Source organism: Littorina saxatilis, linkage group LG6 (assembly GCF_037325665.1).
Source record: "Littorina saxatilis isolate snail1 linkage group LG6, US_GU_Lsax_2.0, whole genome shotgun sequence".
Classification (NCBI taxonomy): domain Eukaryota; kingdom Metazoa; phylum Mollusca; class Gastropoda; order Littorinimorpha; family Littorinidae; genus Littorina; species Littorina saxatilis.
The window spans coordinates 21,787,957-21,807,722 of NC_090250.1; the positions used below are offsets into that span (position 1 = coordinate 21,787,957).

Consider the following 19,766-nt stretch of genomic DNA (forward strand, 5'->3'; position numbering starts at 1 on the left):
CTTACGGATTCCCAATAAATTGGGCCCTACTCTGGAGTTGGCTGCGGAGATAACCTCACGGTACTTCCCTGAGGGTGTCTCCGCCGATTCTACTGTGGTCGCACCCCCTCCTTCTGCTTTGGCAGATTTTGCGGGCGCGGGGGACACGAAGGCGAAGTTCCGGTTCATTGAATCTCCTTCCGTCCCTTTTGTGATGGCTCAGGTGTTGGCGGACGCTAACACACCCTACCCTCTCTTGGCTGCTCATGGAGAAGCCCCCCCGTCTGCTCAGCCTTGGTTAGCCTCGGCTCAGGCAGGCGGCGGCCTCCCAGCTAATTCAAGAAGATCGCGGCTGCCTAGCAGGCCACATTCTCTTCTCTCCTCGTTTTCGCTGCCCACAGCTCCACTTCCGGTGACTCCGGAACTGGCTCGCTTACGGCAGGACGGTTATAGCCGAGATAGGACTGCCGTGTGTACGGAACAGAGTCTACTCGGGCTGGAGGAGAGCGGGCGTTCTTCCCTCGAACTGACCTCCTTAGCGGAAACGCTCATCCGGTCTCTCACGAGAGCCATCGCTTCGTCCATCGAACCTTTTAGGTTCCGTGACGATGCCATTGAGGCTGATGCTGCCATGCTCTTGGCGGCCCTCGCGAAGGTCACTGACAGTCAGATGACTCTTGCTGCTCGGCTCTACTCTCAGGTTGTGTTTTGGAGGCGCGAGGCTTTTCTTAACGGCTCACGCCTGACGGATAAGGCCACCATAGACTCTTTGAGAGTCTCTCCCTTCTCAGAGGGTGCGTTGCTGGGATCACGCTCTTTGGATGCCCTCCGGCAGCAAACGGAGGAGGCTCGTGACCATCATGTGGTGCAACTGACGGAACTCGCTCTTAAGCAGCACGGTAACAAACCACGGAGTTCTGCACCAGCTGCGGGCAAGTCCTCGGGGCAGAAGTCGTCTCAGGCAGGTAGGGGTGGTTCACGTTCCCGCCCTTACCAGCGTAAACCTTCCTTTGGGAAGCGGGGGTCTGGGCGCAAGCCCAACCCCCAATGAGACCCCCCAATGAGACCCCCCCGATCCAGTCACCCCCCCAGCCTCTACCCTTTTGGTAGCAGGCGGCCTCTCCCGGGCCCTTCCAGCTTGGCTGTCTCGGACAAGCAGCCTATGGATCATGGGGGTGATTCGATCGGGGTTCCGCCTTCCTTGGCAGGAAGGCAAGGCCCCTTTGTCCAGAGCGCCGGCCAACTTCCGGTTTCCGGCCAGCCCCGACGCTCGGGAGGCTATTCAGGCAGAAATCCTTCTCTTGCTGCAGAAGCAGGCTATAGAGGAGGTTCTCGACCACTCCTCCTTGGGTTTTTACGGAAGAATCTTCGTTGTCCCCAAGGCTTCCGGGGGGTGGCGGCCAGTCTTGGACCTCTCTCCACTGAACCGCTTTTTGCGCAAAATTCGGTTCACCATGGAAACGCCGGCGACCGTCAGGGAGGCGCTTCGCCCGGGCGACTGGGTGACGTCCGTCGACCTGACGGACGCCTACTTCCACATCCTCATGCACGAGGCGGACCGGAAGTGGTTGCGTTTTCTGTGGGGGGACCGAATCTTCCAGTTTCGGGCCCTACCCTTCGGGCTGTCACTTGCTCCCTGGGCGTTCACCATGGTGGTGCGCCAGCTTTGTGCCCTTGTTCGGCAGCACGGGGTTCGGCTCAGGGCATACTTGGACGACTGGCTGATCCTTCATCAGCGGGAAGCGCTCTGCCTTCAGCATACCCAGTTTGTCCTTGCCCAGGCTCAGGATCTCGGCTTCCAAGTCAACCACACCAAGTCCGAGTTGACTCCGTCGCAGACCTTTACTTACCTCGGCATGGTTTTCGATTCACGGGAGTGGACAGTCCGTCCCACTCAACGCCGGGTGGACAAACTGCAAGCTCTCCTGTCTTCCCTTTTAGGGCTTCAGTCAGCTCCAGCCCGGACGCTTGCGTCTGTACAGGGCCAGATGGAGTCCATGTCGTCCCTTATTCCGCTAGGCAGATCCCACAAGCGCCCGTTTCAGGCGGCTCTCAGTTCAGTCTGGAATCCGACTTCACAAGGCTGGGACGTTTTGGTTCCTCTCGGGGTCTGGTTTCAGCAGACCACGCTTCAGTGGATGAACACCCCTTGGCTTCTGCAGGGAGTGCCCATAGCGCTTCCTCCTCCCTCCACGCATCTCTTTTCGGACGCGTCTCAGAAGGGTTGGGGGGCTCACGTAGACACACACACGACGTCCGGTCGGTGGTCACAAGAGCAGCGGCTTTGGCACATCAATCGCCTCGAGCTCGAGGCGGTCTTTCTGGGGCTTCAGCATTTTCTCTCCGCCCTCCAGGGCACCCATGTGTTGATTCATACCGACAACACGACAGTCGCTGCCTACCTCAACAAACAGGGCGGTTCCCGATCTCAACTGTTGTCCAGCCGAGCATGCGAGATCCTTTCTTGGTGCGCTCGCCATCAGATTCTGGTCTCGGCTCGCTACCTGCCCGGCTGCCTGAACGTCCTGGCCGACGCCCTCCGCCGGTCCTCTCAGATCCTCCACACAGAGTGGACCATCACACATCAGGCGCTCCTCCGCCTTTGGGCGCAGGTAGAGCGACCGATGGTCGACCTCTTCGCCACGAGGTTTTCGCGTCGCCTTCCGATCTTTGTTTCCCCGTTTCCGGACCCGGAAGCGTGGAAGATCGACGCGATGACGATAAGCTGGACAGGGCTAGTGGCTTACGCCTTCCCTCCCACTCCACTCATCGGAAGGGTCCTGCGAAAAGCCGACTTAGAGCGGCCTCGTCTTCTTCTCGTGGCACCGCGCTGGCCCAGTCAGCATTGGTTCCCGGACCTCCTGCGGCTCGCCAGCGGCCCGCCAATTCCGCTCAGCCTTCGGCGAGGGGAGCTTCTACAGCCCAGGACGGGCATTCTTCACGATCGCCCCGAGTTCCTGGATCTTCACGCCTGGCGACTGTTCGGCGATCACTGAAGCACTCAGGCGCCTCAGACCTTACTCTGGACTTAGTCCAGAAGGCTCACAGGCGTTCCACCTCCTCCGTTTATTCGTCGCACTGGCTGGCTTGGACTCGATGGTGTGCGGCCAACAATGTTGTCCCGGTTGCCCCGCGATCAATGCAGGTCGCAAACCACTTGGCATGGCTCTCCGCTCAGGGACGCGCCGCGTCCACTTTGCGCGTTCGCCGCTCAGCCATCTCAGTTACTCTTAAGCAACTTGGTCGCTCCATCTCCCTCGGGGGAGTCATCGCGAGCGTGCTAAAGGGCGCGGCCCTCAGTTCTGCAACGGAGAGAACTTCTGTCCCGGCTTGGGACGTTCTGCTAGTACTCGAATTTCTCCGTTCTAGTGCTTTCGAACCTTTACAAGACGCTAGTCTTTCTGACCTTACGCGCAAAACTCTCATGCTCATACTGCTCGCTTCCGCGCGAAGGGGCAGCGAGATCCACGGCCTCTCAGGTTTAGACCGTGATATCACTTTTGAAAGAGACGGCTCGGTTTCACTGCGTTTCCGTCCCGATTTTCTCGCCAAAAATCAAAAACCTGACCAACTTTCACCGATCATTTCCATTCGGCCTCTTCGGGACATTTTAGCCCCCGGCGATCCGGATCTTTCTAACTGTCCGGTACGTGCGCTTAAGGCTTACTTGTTGCGTACCGCTCCGATTCGAGCATCAGCTCAGAAGTTGTTGTTTATTTCGATTAATACAGCCCGAAATAAAGACATTGCAAAAACCACGCTTACCAGATGGTCTTCCACACTTATAAGGCATGCCTATCAGTGGTGGCAGACACAAGGGGGGGGGCAGTCAGTCCTTCCTCTTCGATCACCTCGGACTCACGAGGCTCGAGCGTGGGCAACTTCCTTAGCTGTCCTCAAGTCTGGTAGGATGTCAGACGTCCTCAAAGCTGCATACTGGACGTCTCAAGATGTCTTCCTCAGCTACTACCTCCGGGACATTGCCAGCACTCACCCGGACGGTACCAACTGCCTCCCAGCCATGGTTGCCGCAGGCCAGATACTTCCAAGAGTTTAATGTGAGTATCCCACCGCCTTTATGTGCAATCTGCCATTTATGTGAGTTGAGGTAAGAATATGTGATTGAATCGAAAATTTCAAAACTAAATTTTCATTTAATTAATATACTTACTCAACTCACATCGTTTATACCCTCCCATCCATCCCCGCTAACATTATATGTGTTACAGGTGTGTGTTTCCGTGGGGGAATGACGGCCGGTAGCAGGACCGCGCATGTGCGGGTTACCGGTAGGGGAGGTGACTCCCGTCCTTGACTACGGATTGTTTTTATTAGGGAGTTACTTCCCCCCTTACCAGGGTCGAGTACTACTTCAATATCTTAGCAATGAACTGAAGTTAATGCCATTTATGTGAGTTGAGTAAGTATATTAATTAAATGAAAATTTAGTTTTGAAATTTTCGAATATAATCCATAGAGGCATAGTTCAAATGTTCACTTTACTGTCACAATTTTACAAGTAAAATTTAAAAAGTCGTGTAAAAGCATGTACATGTACATTCTGATCAATCTCCGATTTCATGGTGTCCACCAGTTCTGGTGCATGTACTACCCTGGCCAAGTTTCCTCTCAAGACATCAAAGAGACCGCCCCATAGGTTAAACTCCCCATAAGTTAAACTCGATCACTGACCTGGGTGCAGGAAGTGTTTCCTCTCTCATATGAAAGGGGAACCACCTCTCATAGCTAATACTGGTTCAATGACCCCTGGGAAGAAGGTCAGTGTCTATAAACAAGGCCACCCAGCTATCACAATGGACCTGCCTTTGATCTGGCCTCACACGCAGATCTTTGTAGCCTTGTGACTTTTTAGAGCACAGTCATAGCTTAGCAGCTGATTGGAATAGTGAAAACACAGCGGGGGTGGCTGTTCCGTGCACCTCCCGCTGTTTGTTCAGAGTTCGCTCATCACGCGATGTGCACTTGTGTTTGTGTATTTTTGTCTTTGGAGACAATTATTGACATCAATTCGTTGTAGCCTTGTGACTTTTAGAGACAAAACGGCTCTGGGGCGATGAAAACGTGTTTGTTATAAGAGTGGTTCGTTATGCAAATGAGTTCAAAAGGTTCGTTGTAGCCGGAAAGTAACAAGTAAGAAATAGAAGTCTGTCTGCCGGGAAATCAATGGCAGTTCGTTAAAAGCGGGATTTCGTTATACCCAGGTACGTTATATAGCTGGACTCCACTGTAATTGGTTCTCCAAAGAGTTGACTTGAACAGTTATTAGTTCTCACAGACATGGCAACGCTTGCACAATTCTCGCAAATAAGTTTTAGGTCGCAATATTTATTATCAATTGACAGTTCTGTTCGATAACCATTGCAGTTTATTTGGGGAGTCTTTTCACAGGTTACAGATTACATAGTATTCTTCATTATTTCCTCATTCCAACGATATACAGTTGTGTCGTGTTCGGATTGAACATGTGCTGAAAATAAGAAAATGTGATTTATGCAAATTATGTTTGCTTTAGTCACCAAGACCACAGTCTGTCTTGTCTTTGTGGAATTTTTTGTGCCAGTCAAAGACTTGCTAGTATGAGTTATTTCTAATATGCTGACTGTTAGCAAATGATAACAGGCATGTCGAGAAAAAAGATATCAAGCATGAGCCTTTTAGGCGAATGCTGATATCGTTTGTGAGACATGACTGTTATCATTTGCTAACAGTAACAGTCCGCATATTAGAAACTAGAATGAATACCCGCTTCGCCGGGTAGCCGGCTTCGCCGGGAAGAAGTACTTAGAGCCGTACGCCGGCTTCGCCGGGTCCGAACAATGGACCCGCCAAGCTTAGGTCCCTCCCAGATTCGTGGAATGGGAACAGCACGAAAATGATTCAGTGGCCATAATGCCATTCCTGACCATATCGAGTCCCATCCTTGTCGACGAATGTAACCGTGTTAATTAATCACCTTTGGAGGCGAACTCCACTCAAACAGGACTGAGCAAGTTATGGCTTCTCAAAGGAAGGCCAGTACATAAAATTACACAAAAGCCGCCAGACCACATCACAAACAGAACTGAACAATGCACAGGTGTTGCTCACATAGAGACACACACACACACACACACACACAAAAACACAGAGAAGCCGTATCTATAGAGAGATAGATGACAGTGTATTTTTCGCGTGGCTATAAATTGATTCGACCTTTGCACTTTTACAGTGAGGATAATTTACGGGTCCAATTTACGTTCTGGACACTGCGTTGACCTTCTAAAAATAGTACCAGTAACAGAACGCCGGGAATATCCGAAGACGCTCCACTCACTATAGTGCACCATACGAAGGAAGGGAGGTAAACGCTGAAAACCTGGAGAATATGAGAAGATAAGGAAGAGTTACTTATAATGGTGAAATGAACACAAAAACCAAAATCGATTCAGCGCTGCGCGCTGAGAGCACGTGTTGAAATATCTCATCGATGATATTGTGTCCGGGGTGTAGCTGAATACGGTGTCCAAATTTGAAAAAGATCCACCGAGAACTTTGGCTTTGGTGTGTCGGTATGGGGGCCCGGGTAGCTGAGGTGGAACCAAAATAGCTGAGGTGGAACCAAAATCGGTTCAGCGCTGCGCGCTGAGAGCACGTGTTGAAATATCTCATCGATGAGGTTGTGTCCGGGGTCTCTCTGAATAAGCCCACCAAATTTGAAGCAGATCCATCGAGAACTTTGGCCGTGCATGGCGAATACACAAATACACAGATACACAGACACACAGACACACACACAGACACAAGTCGTATATATATATAGATAACTGTTTTATTACCGTTTAATCCGACCAAAACAAATTTCAAAGCGACCCCGCGAATTAGACAGAACAGCCGCAATGGGAACTTGAGCGCTCCTACCTGATTATGCCTGTCAGTCAAAGAATTCTCGTGACCTGGGTCAGCCAATCAGAGTAATACTCCTGACGTGATGAATATTCACAGATCAAATGCGTTTGACACACAACAATCTCACAAGATAAACCATGTTCAACATGCGTTTCGGTTGCTTCGCTTTTTCTTGTTGAATAGAGAGCGACAGATTTCGAACCGACTCAAGACGGATAGGAAATGACGTAAAGATACATTTGACGTAACGTGAGTGACGCAATTTCACTTGATTTTTCCAACTGTAATTTAGATTTCAAGTGAGCGGGTCGGCATTTCACACTCAGTGGATGGGCGGTACCTTGCTGTTCCGTAAAGCACCCACCGACAAAACCCTATCGGTATATTTTTTTTTTAGATAAAGAGAGTATTATCTGACAGCATTTGAAGTGTCATTCTGCAGAATAAATCACGCTGATCTTGTTGATTTAAATTTTTACTTTGTTTTGTCAATTTTTAGCTTGATAAACAAAAAGGGTCCCTGCCTGAACGTTATAACATTTAACAGGTCACCTAGAATCCGTCCTGATTGGTCAAAAAGCCATATGGGGCACTGGATTGGTAATAATCTGGGATCTCATCCACACAGTGTTAAGTTTCTATCTTGTAGGTAGACAGATTGCCTAATGATTTGATGCACAGTGTTGAGTTTCTATCTTGTAGGTAGACAGATTGCCTAATGATCTGATGTACAGTGTTGAGTTTCTATCTTGTAGGTAGACAGATTATATGTTAATTGGAGAGTTAGTTCCCCTTTCAAATTTCTTTTCACTCATTTTCTTCGACAACAGACTGCAACCCGACGGTCAGTTTTCAACAATATTTCATTTTATAAACAGATCACACGCAACCAAATGCACACATCTCATCAATTTAAAGAACATAAATCGGTTTCATACACTATTTTGCCCAGAAAACTAACTTCATACGGTTTTTAACGTTGGAACACGGGTGCAAAAGTTCGTCTGCTAGTCCCATTTGACGAATGAACATTATCGTAAGCGATACCAAAACATAAACAGAACACACAATATCTGCCTTTACCACCACAGCAGAATAACAGCATATCTGTGTACTTGATTTTAGTCCAAAACAGGGAAACTGACAAGAAGTGTTAACAGAATGGAATGATTTGCACGGAACTATATAACCGCGCATTAATCGATCGCCTGCGCAGGTTGACTGGTTGAGTGAATTGGATTCGATCAAACTTTCGCAAAAAAACTCCTCTTTTCTTTGAATAACTGAAGAAATGAGGAATAAAGAGGTTACACACCTCGTCTCAGTGATTATTAAAAATAATGGTCTCAGTTCGCGGTCATGAAAAAGCTTGCATTTTTCATGATTCGACCATTATTTTTAATAATCACTGAGACTGGGCATGTAACCTCTACATACAGTGGAGAGAGAGAGAAATACGTGTCGAGACATTGCCTGACGGTTTGACGTACAGTGGAGAGAGAGAGAGAAATACATGTCGAGACATTGCCTGAAGGTTTGACGTACAGTGGAGAGAGAGAGAAATACATGTCGAGACATTGCCTGATGGTTTGATGTACAGTGGAGACAGAGAGAAATACATGTCGAGACATTGCCTGATGGTTTGACGTACAGTGGAGAGAGAGAAATACATGTCGAGACATTGCCTGATGGTTTGACGTACAGTGGAACTCCTCTTTTAAGACCGCCACAAGTCACAAAATCCCGTCTTGGAGGTAAAATAAACACATTTTGGAACAACAAATCTGAAAAAGCAAGGTCTTAAAAAGGGGGAAGTCTTAAATTGGAGGGCCTAAATATGGGGGGGGGGGGGGGGTGTCACTGTAGCTTCATATGATTTGTGTTCATAATTTTGGATTGTTACTGTTCGCAGTCTACAAGTTCTAGCAGCAAGCCAAGCACAGCCACACTTTAAAGGGAATGAACTCTTTGTTGCAGCTGGAGCTGATGGAGAGGCAACAAGCGTCACAGTTCATGCAGATGCAGCAACACTACGCCCGCCTGCAGCAACAGTACATGCAGCAGATGGGAGCACAGGGGGGAGCGGGAGCGTCTGCCGATAATTTCCCGGGTGGGGGTGTAGGTCAACGATTCTCACCCAGTCTTTACGCCCACATGGCTATGCCGGGAAACACCACGTTCCACGAGGGGGCTGCTGCCGCCGCACTTGGCAGCAAGGACGGAGCCGGCAGTTCCAAAAACTCTGCGGCAAAGCCGGATGAAGTGATTGATCTAGACGAGTCCCTGGATGATTAGGTCGTTTCTTTTGCTCGTTGATGTAAGGGTTTGTGAAGAGTGGGTCCAGGAGTTAGGCATTTTCAGGGTAGTCATGTGCATTTTTTTTTCAGAACTGGTTTTGTCGTGGTTGTATGAATGATTGTTTTGGTTCAGCAGAGTCTGGATTGCTCTTGAACGGTTGTTTCTGGCTTCTGTGTGACTTCAAGGCATAAGCGCCTTGTCTAGAACGGTACAGGGAGACAGGTGGGAAAGATGATATATGTACAGTCCTTTATGTATTACCAGGCAGTCAACAGACGTGTCTTGTGCAGTAGAGTCTGCAACATTCTTTGAGTGACATGACAAAGTTTCTTTAATGCTGGTGTTTTTTTTATTCATTAAGTTTTTAGTCTTCTCTAAGAGTTTTCAAAGTCCAAGGAGACATCACAAGTCTTCAACCAGGAACTACTGGAGGTAATGTGTATTTCATAAAATGTATTTTGTCTTGCCTTCTGGTTTCCAAGGCAAGAAGCTCCACATGAATGAGACGAATGTATATATATTTTTGCAACAATGAGAATTTTACCCTAGCTATTGAAAAGTTCACATAGTTATCAATAAACTTAAAAAGTTCATATCTGGTTAGTCATTGTGTTTTTGTGTTGGTTTTCTTGCATTACTTATCGGTGGTTTGTGTGTACTGTTTGTACTATATCACCCCCTTTGTGTTGAAATTGGTAGACTTATTGACGGAAGAAGATCTGACATTGTTGATTTCAAATTGTGTGTTTAAACGTTGATTTGATTTCAAAGCAAACTTTCAGCACTTGGAGGAGAGATTATTCACAGAAGCTATACAGGCACATTTGATTTTATTGTCAAGCGAATGATTGTATTTGTGAGACAGACCTTTTATTTTCTTGTCAGTGTGTGTTTGTAAGTGTGTGCATCCCATAATAAATGCGTGAACTGGTCCCACTTTACTTTGATAGTAAAATTATTGATTGAAAAAAAAAAAAAAAAGATCAGTATATTTATACATTTTGCAACTGGTGTGTATTCATTATCTTTTGTGTGTGTGTGAATAAATCATTAAATGACCCAAAGATTACGTGAGCAAATGCATTGGCTGGTTTGGTTATGTTGATAATTGATCGACTCTTCTGTAGATTTTCACATTTTTCGTGAGAAGTGCATGTACAGTAATTAAATGTTTTTAGGCATTCACAGACACGGAGCATCTACTTATACTTTACTGTTTGCTGAAAAAACTTTGATTGATTAAAAAAAAATTAAAAAAAGTCTGCAAATGATGGAAACATGAATTTTGTGAATACCATTTGTTGTTTGCAGTTTTTTTCTATGTTCTGGTCAAACGGTTTGATGGGCCAAGTCTGTATTTGTCACCCTGGTCTGTGTTGTTACATTGTATTTTTTTAGACACAGTCATTGATAAAAAGTCCACATGTAGATACATCAAGTGGCAGATTTTGTGAGATGTCAAAATGCATTCATTTATTGAGTAATGCATCATTATATTTTGGTATTACGGCTGGAGGGAGCTAGGTTTATGATGCACTGTATTGAAATGAAGGCAAGGCTAATGCAGGAAGGCACTTATTGTCATTTGGTTGTTTGGCTGAGAAAGACATAGTATGTTTATTTATATGTACTTCTCTTATTTTCAATTATTCCCATTGATACCCCCCGCGGGTTAGGGGGAGTCCCATATTGGTTGGGACGAGAAAGAATTTACCCGATGCTACCCAGCATGTCGTAAGAGGCGACTAACTGTTCTGTTTCTCCTTTTACCCTTGTTAAGTGTTTCTTGTATAGAATATAGTCGATGTTTGTAAAGATTTTAGTCAAGCAGTATGTAAGAAATGTTAAGTCCTTTGTACTGGAAACTTGCATTCTCCCAGTGAGGTCATATATTGTACTACGTTGCAAGCCCCTGGAGCAATTTTTTGATTAGTGCTTTTGTGAACAAGAAACAATTAACAAGTGGCTCTATCCCATCTCCCCCCTTTCCCCTATTCCATCTCCCCCCTTTCCCCTATCCGATCTCCCCCCTTTCCCCGTCGCGATATAACCTTGAATGGTTGAAAACGACGTACACCAAATAAAGAAAGAAAGAAAGAAAGAATTCCCATTGATCAGTGCATTTTAAATGAAGTGCATTCTCAGAATGTTTCTATAACAGAATGTAAGAGAGTTCCATGAATTCATGGTTTCTGATCATTGGCTGCAGACTACACAAAGCGTTAGACAAATGAATTACAAATATTGTTGATCGATGTGAAACATAAATTACTTATTTTGTCCTAGTTTGATTCTAAACTGAATAATTTTTCATCATGCTGTGAGCTTGAGTTCTTGGTCCCACTTCCCAAGATTAACATTCTTGTTTTGAGGAATGGCTTCATTTTATTCTGATGGTGCGTCCTAGTAATTCATCCTTCTACACAACACAGTGGCTTACTTTCTGTTTCACTCCTTGTGAGACGGAATTTGCCTTTGAGTGTGGAACTAAATACTGTGTTCTAGGCAAGGTCATTGGCGGTTATCACATTGGTTTTAGAGTGGTGTTTATTTTCACAAACATGCAAGTTGGAGAGTTTCATATATTTTTGAACGGCCAGTAGTAGTAGAGTGGTCTCTAAGGTGGAATTCTCTGTCTGCACAAAGCTTTGCCACACAATTTTTTGCTTAGCCTAAACTAATGTGGCTCATTCCTGTGTCGGCATATTCCAGACTTAGCCCAGTGAGTAAAGTCGCTGAAAAGAAGATCTTGAGATTCACTCAGTGTGACGGTGAAACTCACATGGGATTAAATCAGGATACTGCCACTGTGCCAATGTTTCAAGTTTTGGTTTGCTCCTCCTCCCCCCTTTGTTTTCACCATGCTCCTTGTGCTTCCCATACATTGATGGTGTGTGTGTACATAAGTTGTATTTATTACCATGTTGGTAAAATCTTGGTAAAGTGTTCAAATGATCATTGATCTGTCTTTTACATGATAGCATACAAAAAGTGGTTTTTTTGTTTTTTCACCATAGGGTCCAATCTTTCTTTGATGCAGTGAATTTCTCTAAATCGGTGAAATGTATTTTTCAGTTTGCAATAAGTCCTATAAAATTTGTTTGAATGTTAGCATTGTGTTTTTTGTTCTCCTGTGTCAGACATTTTCTGTAGCATTAAAACTAGTGTGAAATAACTTGTTGGTCATTGTTTATGCTTTGTGTGCTCATTTGTCTGTCAACAACCCGGTTTCATTCTAAATGAGATGTTGGTTCGGTTCTGTCTGTCTTTTTGCACACACATGCACACCCACACACAAATGGCAAAGCATCCAACCCACCACGTGTGCACAGATAATAAGACAAAATTGAGTAAAGCTGGATACAGTTTTCAGCTTTTATTCATTTGCAACTATTCCAACCTGTAACAATCACACCCGTTCTTTCAACTCTAAAGGGTTTCTTCCTTGGTACACACAATGTACCAGGTTAGGTATGTTTATATCTATACTCAATAATTCGGCACGTTACTGCCTTCTTCGGGATGGAAAGAATGGAATGATGCAGCACGTGACATGCAGTGTCATGTACTAACATGGTAAAAATCGTGATCATTTCTTGTTATTCTTCATAAACAGTTCCTCATTACAGCCAAATACAAACACACCATAACTACTAAGATGTCATTTACTATCAACATGCCTTCAACTACAAACACCCACAAATTCACAATATTGCAATTAATGGAAGCACCATATCCTTGATTATCCACAGAAAGTTCTTACAGTCCAGTTTTAAAATCAACAATGCAAACACTTCACAATGGTAGAAACAACTGCACACTCCATTCACAAAGCAGACGAAAAAAAACCCACTATTTTCTGAGACTACACTTGCAAGAAGCGTGCCACACAGAGCAAAAAATAATGCCCATACTTATATATTTTAAAATTTTATAGGCTCTTGTTCCCATAAAAAAATTATTAACTAAAAAGAGCGGAAAAAACCCTCACATGCAAAATACAGTCTGTCAAAGACTACATGAGCTCTGCCTACAAACATGTGCTCTTTCTATAAACGGCTCTTTATGTACAACACGCAAAACAAAATAAAATTGTGATCATGTGTGATGATGATTTTAAGTTGACTCTTTCTCTTTGTTGCCATCGTCGATCTTGTTGCCAGATTCTTGCTCAATGGAAATGGTGCGACCTTCAGGCTCTACCTCGGCTTTGACCTTGGCTGTGATGATGAGGTTGCCATCTTCAGTTATTCTGGAATGAAGCGTGTCTCTGTCCACCTCCTGCCAAACAAAAAACAAAAAAACAAAAATTGAATTAAAATTTCACAATCATAGAAAAGACAACAACGCTACTCTGTGAAACTAACATTTGGTGATCTATCAAATAATTTATTTTGTACTTGGTATGACAAGTAATCGAGAAGAATCAGTCTCAGCGGCATCCTGAACTCTGGTCAAAAATGAGTAACTTCCCTTCGGGTCTCATTCTATCCCTGACAGGATGCCTTGGTTTTCTTTCTGTGGGTAAGAAATCGATTTTTTACATATTTAGATCTTTTCGTAATGTGTTATGGATATAAGCAGATTCGCGATCGTCGATAATGATTTTTCATGGTGTGTAATTTTTAAATTACAAAGGAATTGATATGTAAGACAGTTTCAAGCGAGCTATCTTTCGCGGATGTATTTACTGTGCAAACAACTCTAAAGTGTCACGTGATAATCAACTTTGGCTTCGGCGCGCGCCGGAGCAGACGATTTTTTTCTGTAACCATTTGACTGAGAGTGATGCAACCATATATCACGGTCTCCTTCCGACAGCAGTCTCAAAATTTCGACTTGTTTTGACCTTAGAACGATGTCTTTATCATAACTGTGAAGAACAGAACGGAGATCACTGTCGAAGTCGGCCAATCTGCAATCATTTTCGTCTCGCGAACACTGATCTCAAATTTAGATCAGTGCTCGCGAAAAACATATGGGAGATAACTCTGTATTCTTGTTTTGATAGATTCGCGCAATAATTCAACATTCTGTCAGAGAGAAACTGGCAATAGCCGTGGACCGATGATTATCAGAATGTCTCAGCGGAGGTTGAAAGATTTGCCTCCTGGTACGTTTTCCGATTGATAAGCGGCTTTTGTTTTCTTCTTTTCTACTTTTTGTTTGATTTGTTAATAGAGGTTGTAATACAGAGTAACTCTCAAATCGTCACTAGCAATGATTTGTACATTTTTTGACATATATCTTCTTACCTCTGGAAGCAGGAGTTCCCTTGAGAATTCCCTTGAGACAAACCCGTGTTCGTCCGACTTCTTTTCGTGCTTTCCCAAAATGACGAGCCGATCGTCGACAATCTTAACTTTCAGCTCGTCTGGCTGGTAGTGCGACACATTCAGCTTGAGGTTCATTCCCTTGTCGTCAATTTTGGCCTGAAAAGACAAATATCAGCACCAATGTCAAAGAACATTTTCTATGTGCCTATCTTAGAGAACTGCGGCAACTTTTTGTTTAGTGTTTTACTGATATGCAAGCAGTTACATGTTGTACACCCAAGCATACGTACATTCACAAACCCTCACATAATATACATGTACACCCCCCCCCCCCTTCTATCCTGAAAAAAACCCACCCCAACGTTAAAAATAAAAAAAATAAAAACCCATCCCCCACCGCCACACACGCATACATGCCCTGTTTTATCCTTCACCGCATCGCGCTTTGGACTACACAGTCCGGATGATGACATACTCAGTCAGCCTTCTAAAGAAGGATTCAACATAAAAAGTATGCGTCGTACACGAACAACGCCATCCGAATAGGGATAGACTCTTCGTTGCCGCCTCTTTGCAGAGTATGGGTCGTACATGACGCACAAGCACGGTGAAGGTTTAAACCTATAGGCTATAGTCGGACAGAACCAACACCAAAAGAGAGAAATACATAATTGATATTTTATTCGGACTTTGATGGGTGTCTAGGTTATGCGGCGTGCAAAAAAAAAACACCACCAAAAACACCACACTTAAAAACAGCAACTCGCTATTCAACCTATAAAATCAAATTACTGGTCATCAACGAGAAAACGAAAATGAGAAGGGCGACCACTTGAACTCACCTCCACGATTTCAGCGTTGAGACCATACTCGCCCGGAACACGAACGTTGAAGCCGCTCAAAGGCGACATCCGAAGAAACTTGTCCATCACATCCCTCATCTGGTCATCGAACACTCTCATGGGTCCAGGTGTGCGGAAAAAGTCGTTGAACCAGGGGTCATCCCAGGCAGCGGCGGACCGCCGACCCCCGAAAGGCGACCACACTGGCAAGTTTTTCTTTCCTCGCTTCGCCACTGTCAGCACGGGACGTGCTGCTTTGGTGACGGGAATAATTTGACGAAACATGTTTCACTTCACAAAGTGTTTTTTTCCCCAAACGAGAAGCTGCACAGATACTAGAAAGCTTGATTTTTGACCACACACTTTCCGAGTCAATTTTGGTTTTGAAACTTCCCCTCAAGCTTCGCGGTTTATGACCGCTGATGCACGTTTCAGTGATGCGAAATGGCAGTCGACTTGTTACCGAGACGACGATTCTTTGAATAACTTGCTATCTTGTGGAGCTGCTGGTTTTAAATGTTTTGGGTAAGATCGGTCCCAGGTGTTTGTGGGATATGGCACTGACGCAAGTTTCTGCGTTTTCTGTTTCAACTCTCGTTTGATCCAGAACATTCTGGAAAGTGCGCGTTTGCCATGTTTACGAGCGTTTCACAAAGGCCTTTCACTAAAGCGGGCACCGCTTTGCTGAACGTAGCCCTCATCCGACTGACCTGATTTGGGGTCAATGTGGCACAGGCACTTGAACTGAAAGTGATCAGTTCTGTAGCATAGACATATCTCATTTGTGTAAAGCAATTAAAAGTAGACAGGGATTTCTTTCCTTAGAAGTTGACAGGATCGTGTATACTTGATCTTACATTAATTTTGCAATACACTACTTAAGCAGAAAAAACCCACCCTGCAACACTGAGGTTCAACATGTGGCCTAATTTCGCGTGAAAAGAAACCCGAGGAAATATGTGTGTGTGTGTTTTCGTGTGTATGTGTGTGTGTGTGTGTGTGTGTGTGTGTGTGCGTGAATGTGTGTGTGTGTGTGCGCGCGCGCGCGTCAGCGCGTAAGTCAGTCAGTGTGAGCACCAAGAGTGACCACAATGGCAGTGATTCGACTGAGCCTGTCGCAAACGTCATCACTCAATGCAAAGCTTCCGCGCAGTAACTGAGAAAACCCCACATTTCAGGGTGACTTTGGACTACACCGATACAAAATAGGCACGTGACGTGTTAGTCTGGGCATTATCTGCGCCGCAAAGTTTAGAACACCGTGTTATTCAGTCTTTCCAGAACACTCAGTTGCGCACATGAGAACCGGGTATACCGTAAACTATCTTGTATACGCCCAGTATCGAGACGCCCAGTATCGAGTAAACGCACACCCCCTACTTTGGGCCGAAAGCTGTGCATAGGGCATACTACCTAGTAAACGCCCACCCCCACTTATTGATTAATAATGTCACGAAAAAAATGTTGGAACATTATTTTGTTTTTAGTGTTTGTAAACTTCCGCATTCATCCGAGTGTATTATGCCAAGATGCTGTTATAATTATTATTATTTAAAGGCATACCGTTTATTATATTTAGTCAAGTTTTGACTAAATATTTTAACATCGAGGGGGAATCGAAACGAGGGTCGTGGTGTATGTGCGTGTGTGCGTGCGTGTGTGTGTGCGTGTGTGTGTGTGTGTGTGTAGAGCGATTCAGACTAAACTACTGGACCGATCTTTATGAAATTTGACATGAGAGTTCCTGGGTATGAAATCCCCGGAAGTTTTTTTTCATTTTGTTGATAAATGTCTTTGATGACGTCATATCCGGCTTTTCGTGAAAGTTGAGGCGGCACTGTCACGCCCTCATTTTTCAACCAAATTGGTTGAAATTTTGGTCAAGTAATCTTCGACGAAGCCCGGACTTCGGTATTGCATTTCAGCTTGGTGGCTTAAAAATTAATTAATGACTTTGGTCATTAAAAATCTGAAAATTGTAAAAAAACATAAAAATGTATAAAACGATCCAAATTTACGTTTATCTTATTCTTCATTATTTGCTGATTCCAAAAACATATAAATATGTTATATTCGGATTAAAAACAAGCTCTGAAAATTAAATATATAAAAATTATTATCAAATTTTTTTTTTCGAAATCAATTTAAAAACACTTTCATCTTATTCCTTGTCGGTTCCTGATTCCAAAAATATATAGATATGATATGTTTGGATTAAAAACACGCTCAGAAAGTTAAAACGAAGAGAGGTACAGAAAAGCGTGCTATCCTTCTCAGCGCAACGAATACCCCGCTCTTCTTGTCAATTCCACGGGCACTGCCTTTGCCACGGGCGGTGGAGTGACGATGCTACGAGTATACGGTCTTGCTGCGTTGCGTTGCGTTCAGTTTCATTCTGTGAGTTCGACAGCTACTTGACTAAATATTGTATTTTCGCCTTACGCGACTTGTTGATAATCTCACCGCAGTGCAGCTTAGTAATAAAAGAGAGTTGAAGTTCTCAAAGCTCATCTGAAGTTGAAAAGACCGGTGTTTGATCACAATATTTGTTTCAAGAGATTGCCCCTCGAGTGTGATGGCTTGAATCAGTGCAACTGCAGATCTAGATTAATCTTTTCCAGTTAGCATTATCTTTTGAAGTTACAAACTTGTTAACAGACAATCAAGCAACAAGTTTTCCTTCGTGGTTCGCTTGCAGAGTTCCTTGTGTGTGTGTGTGTGTGTGTGGTGTGTATGTGTGTGTGTGTGTGACAGTGAGCCTCGGAGAGAGACGGAGAGAGAGTAAGAGAGAGATAGATAGAGAGAGAGGAACTTTTTGTGCCATAACGCATCCTTTGAACACTTCCATGCCAAGTGACCAAAATGTTGTTATTCTAGCAAAGGAACCGCTCCTGTAAAGGGTATAGTACCTTGTTAACGCCCACCCCAAACATTTGGGCAAAACTGGTGCATGGCCGGTGGGTGGGCGTATACAAGGTAGTTTAGTACGGTGTAGATCCTTGCGTTAGGGAATCACGTGTGTGTGTGTGTGTGTGTGTGTGTGAGAGAGAGAGATATGAGAGAGAGAGAGAGAGAGAGAGAGAGAGAGAGAGAGAGAGAGAGAGAGAGAGAGAGAGAGAGAGAGAGAGAGAGAGCGCGTCTGATAAATTAAGTTTTACGTTCTCTTAAAACCAATTGGCCTGGGACACGGGTGGAGGTAGCACATGTGTAGGGCCTACCTATTGAATGGGACACAATTGTCCGGGAATACATATTGTATGCGGCATGGCATGACATGATACACATTCACATTGCATGGGACATAATGCATGCATTAGAGAGGAAGAAAAATATGAGAACCTTGAACAGATCTATAATGCAGAGATAGGGAAGTGTGTGTGGGGGATGGGGGGGGGGGGGGAGGGGGGTTAGGTGGAGTGGGGGCAGTCTTCCTTTGTTTTGGAGTCCTCTGTGTCCTCTGGTCAGGCTGCAGACCATCCACAATTGCCTGGTCAGTGGGGGGATCTCATGTGCTTGATTAACCTGTGGCTGAGGGTTGAGAAAACACGATTTGGAAACTGTTTCTAACCTCCGGCAGAGCACAATAAAAACAAGAAATTCCTCCGAGGTAGGAAAAACACCCCCGTCCTTACCATTCTCACTGCCACCAACTGAGAAGGTTATTTCCCTTTGACCATTAATATGTCCCTCTATAAATCCGTGTAGAATCTTAATCCACCAATAACTCCCTAACCGTGTGTTTGACTGGTCCCAATTTTTGTAAGGACCGTCTCAGGAATGTATAGAACCTGTTCACCAAGTTTGGTGACGATCGGTCCGTTCATTCTTGAGATCTATATGCGAACACAAACACACAAACAAACAAATAAACAAACAAACACATCGACCGAATCCTATACACACCCCTATACCGGGGGTGTAAAATAAAAAAATCTGATAGAGCTTAAGCAGGTCTAAGCAACCTTTCTACTTGTAATTGGGGACATCCGGGTAGGCCTATTACCTGTGCATCTTGAACACACGGCCAGTACAACTGGCCTTGACACGGAACGATCCAAGGGGGGCAATCTCAGTCATCTGAAAGAGGGAAATCCAAACGCAATCCGCCTTGTTCGATTTTATGGGCTTGGACGATAGAGAAAAATAAGAAAAGCAAAAGCTGGAGTCCAGTCTGGACGAAACTGCTATCAAGAACGCAGAATTGATTTTTTTCTGAGTTTTTTTTTTAGCCGTAAGCGCCATGTTTATCGGAGCAGGAAACTCTTCCAGAGTGAGGCCCCTTTGTTGGTTTCACTGCGGCCGCAAATGAACAGCAGTTATGAGAAATTCGAAATGAGAAATGGCGCTTACGGCTAAAAAAAAAACTCAGAAAAAAATCAATTCTGCGTTCTTGATAGCAGTTTCGTCCAGACTGGACTCCAGCTTTTGCTTTTCTTATTTTTCTCTATCGTCCAAGCCCATAAAA

At 44.8% G+C, this 19,766-nt stretch overlaps 2 protein-coding genes across 5 annotated transcripts in view; one reads left to right on the top strand and one right to left on the bottom strand.

Moving 5' to 3' along the window:
* The window catches only part of LOC138968750 (transcriptional regulator ATRX homolog), a 65,532-nt gene extending 53,174 nt beyond the window's left edge, over positions 1 to 12,358 (top strand). For 3 of the 4 annotated variants that reach the window (XM_070341389.1, XM_070341392.1, XM_070341390.1), the window contains one exon: positions 8,863 to 12,358. In XM_070341389.1, coding sequence (XP_070197490.1) covers positions 8,863 to 9,180 — 318 coding nt within the window. In that variant the 3' untranslated portion in view covers positions 9,181 to 12,358. The remainder of the gene's footprint in view (positions 1 to 8,862) is intronic. The other variant, XM_070341391.1, reaches the window with a different exon arrangement.
* Positions 12,359 to 12,544: 186 nt separating this feature from the next.
* On the bottom strand, positions 12,545 to 15,848 carry LOC138968751 (heat shock protein hsp-16.2-like). Its single transcript, XM_070341393.1, has 3 exons — positions 15,302 to 15,848; positions 14,439 to 14,615; positions 12,545 to 13,464 (listed from the first exon to the last, which is right to left on the bottom strand). The coding sequence occupies exons 1-3, from the start codon at positions 15,584 to 15,586 to the stop codon at positions 13,300 to 13,302; spliced, it is 627 nt and encodes a 208-aa protein (XP_070197494.1). The 5' UTR covers positions 15,587 to 15,848; the 3' UTR covers positions 12,545 to 13,299.
* Between the last annotated feature and the right edge of the window lie 3,918 nt (positions 15,849 to 19,766).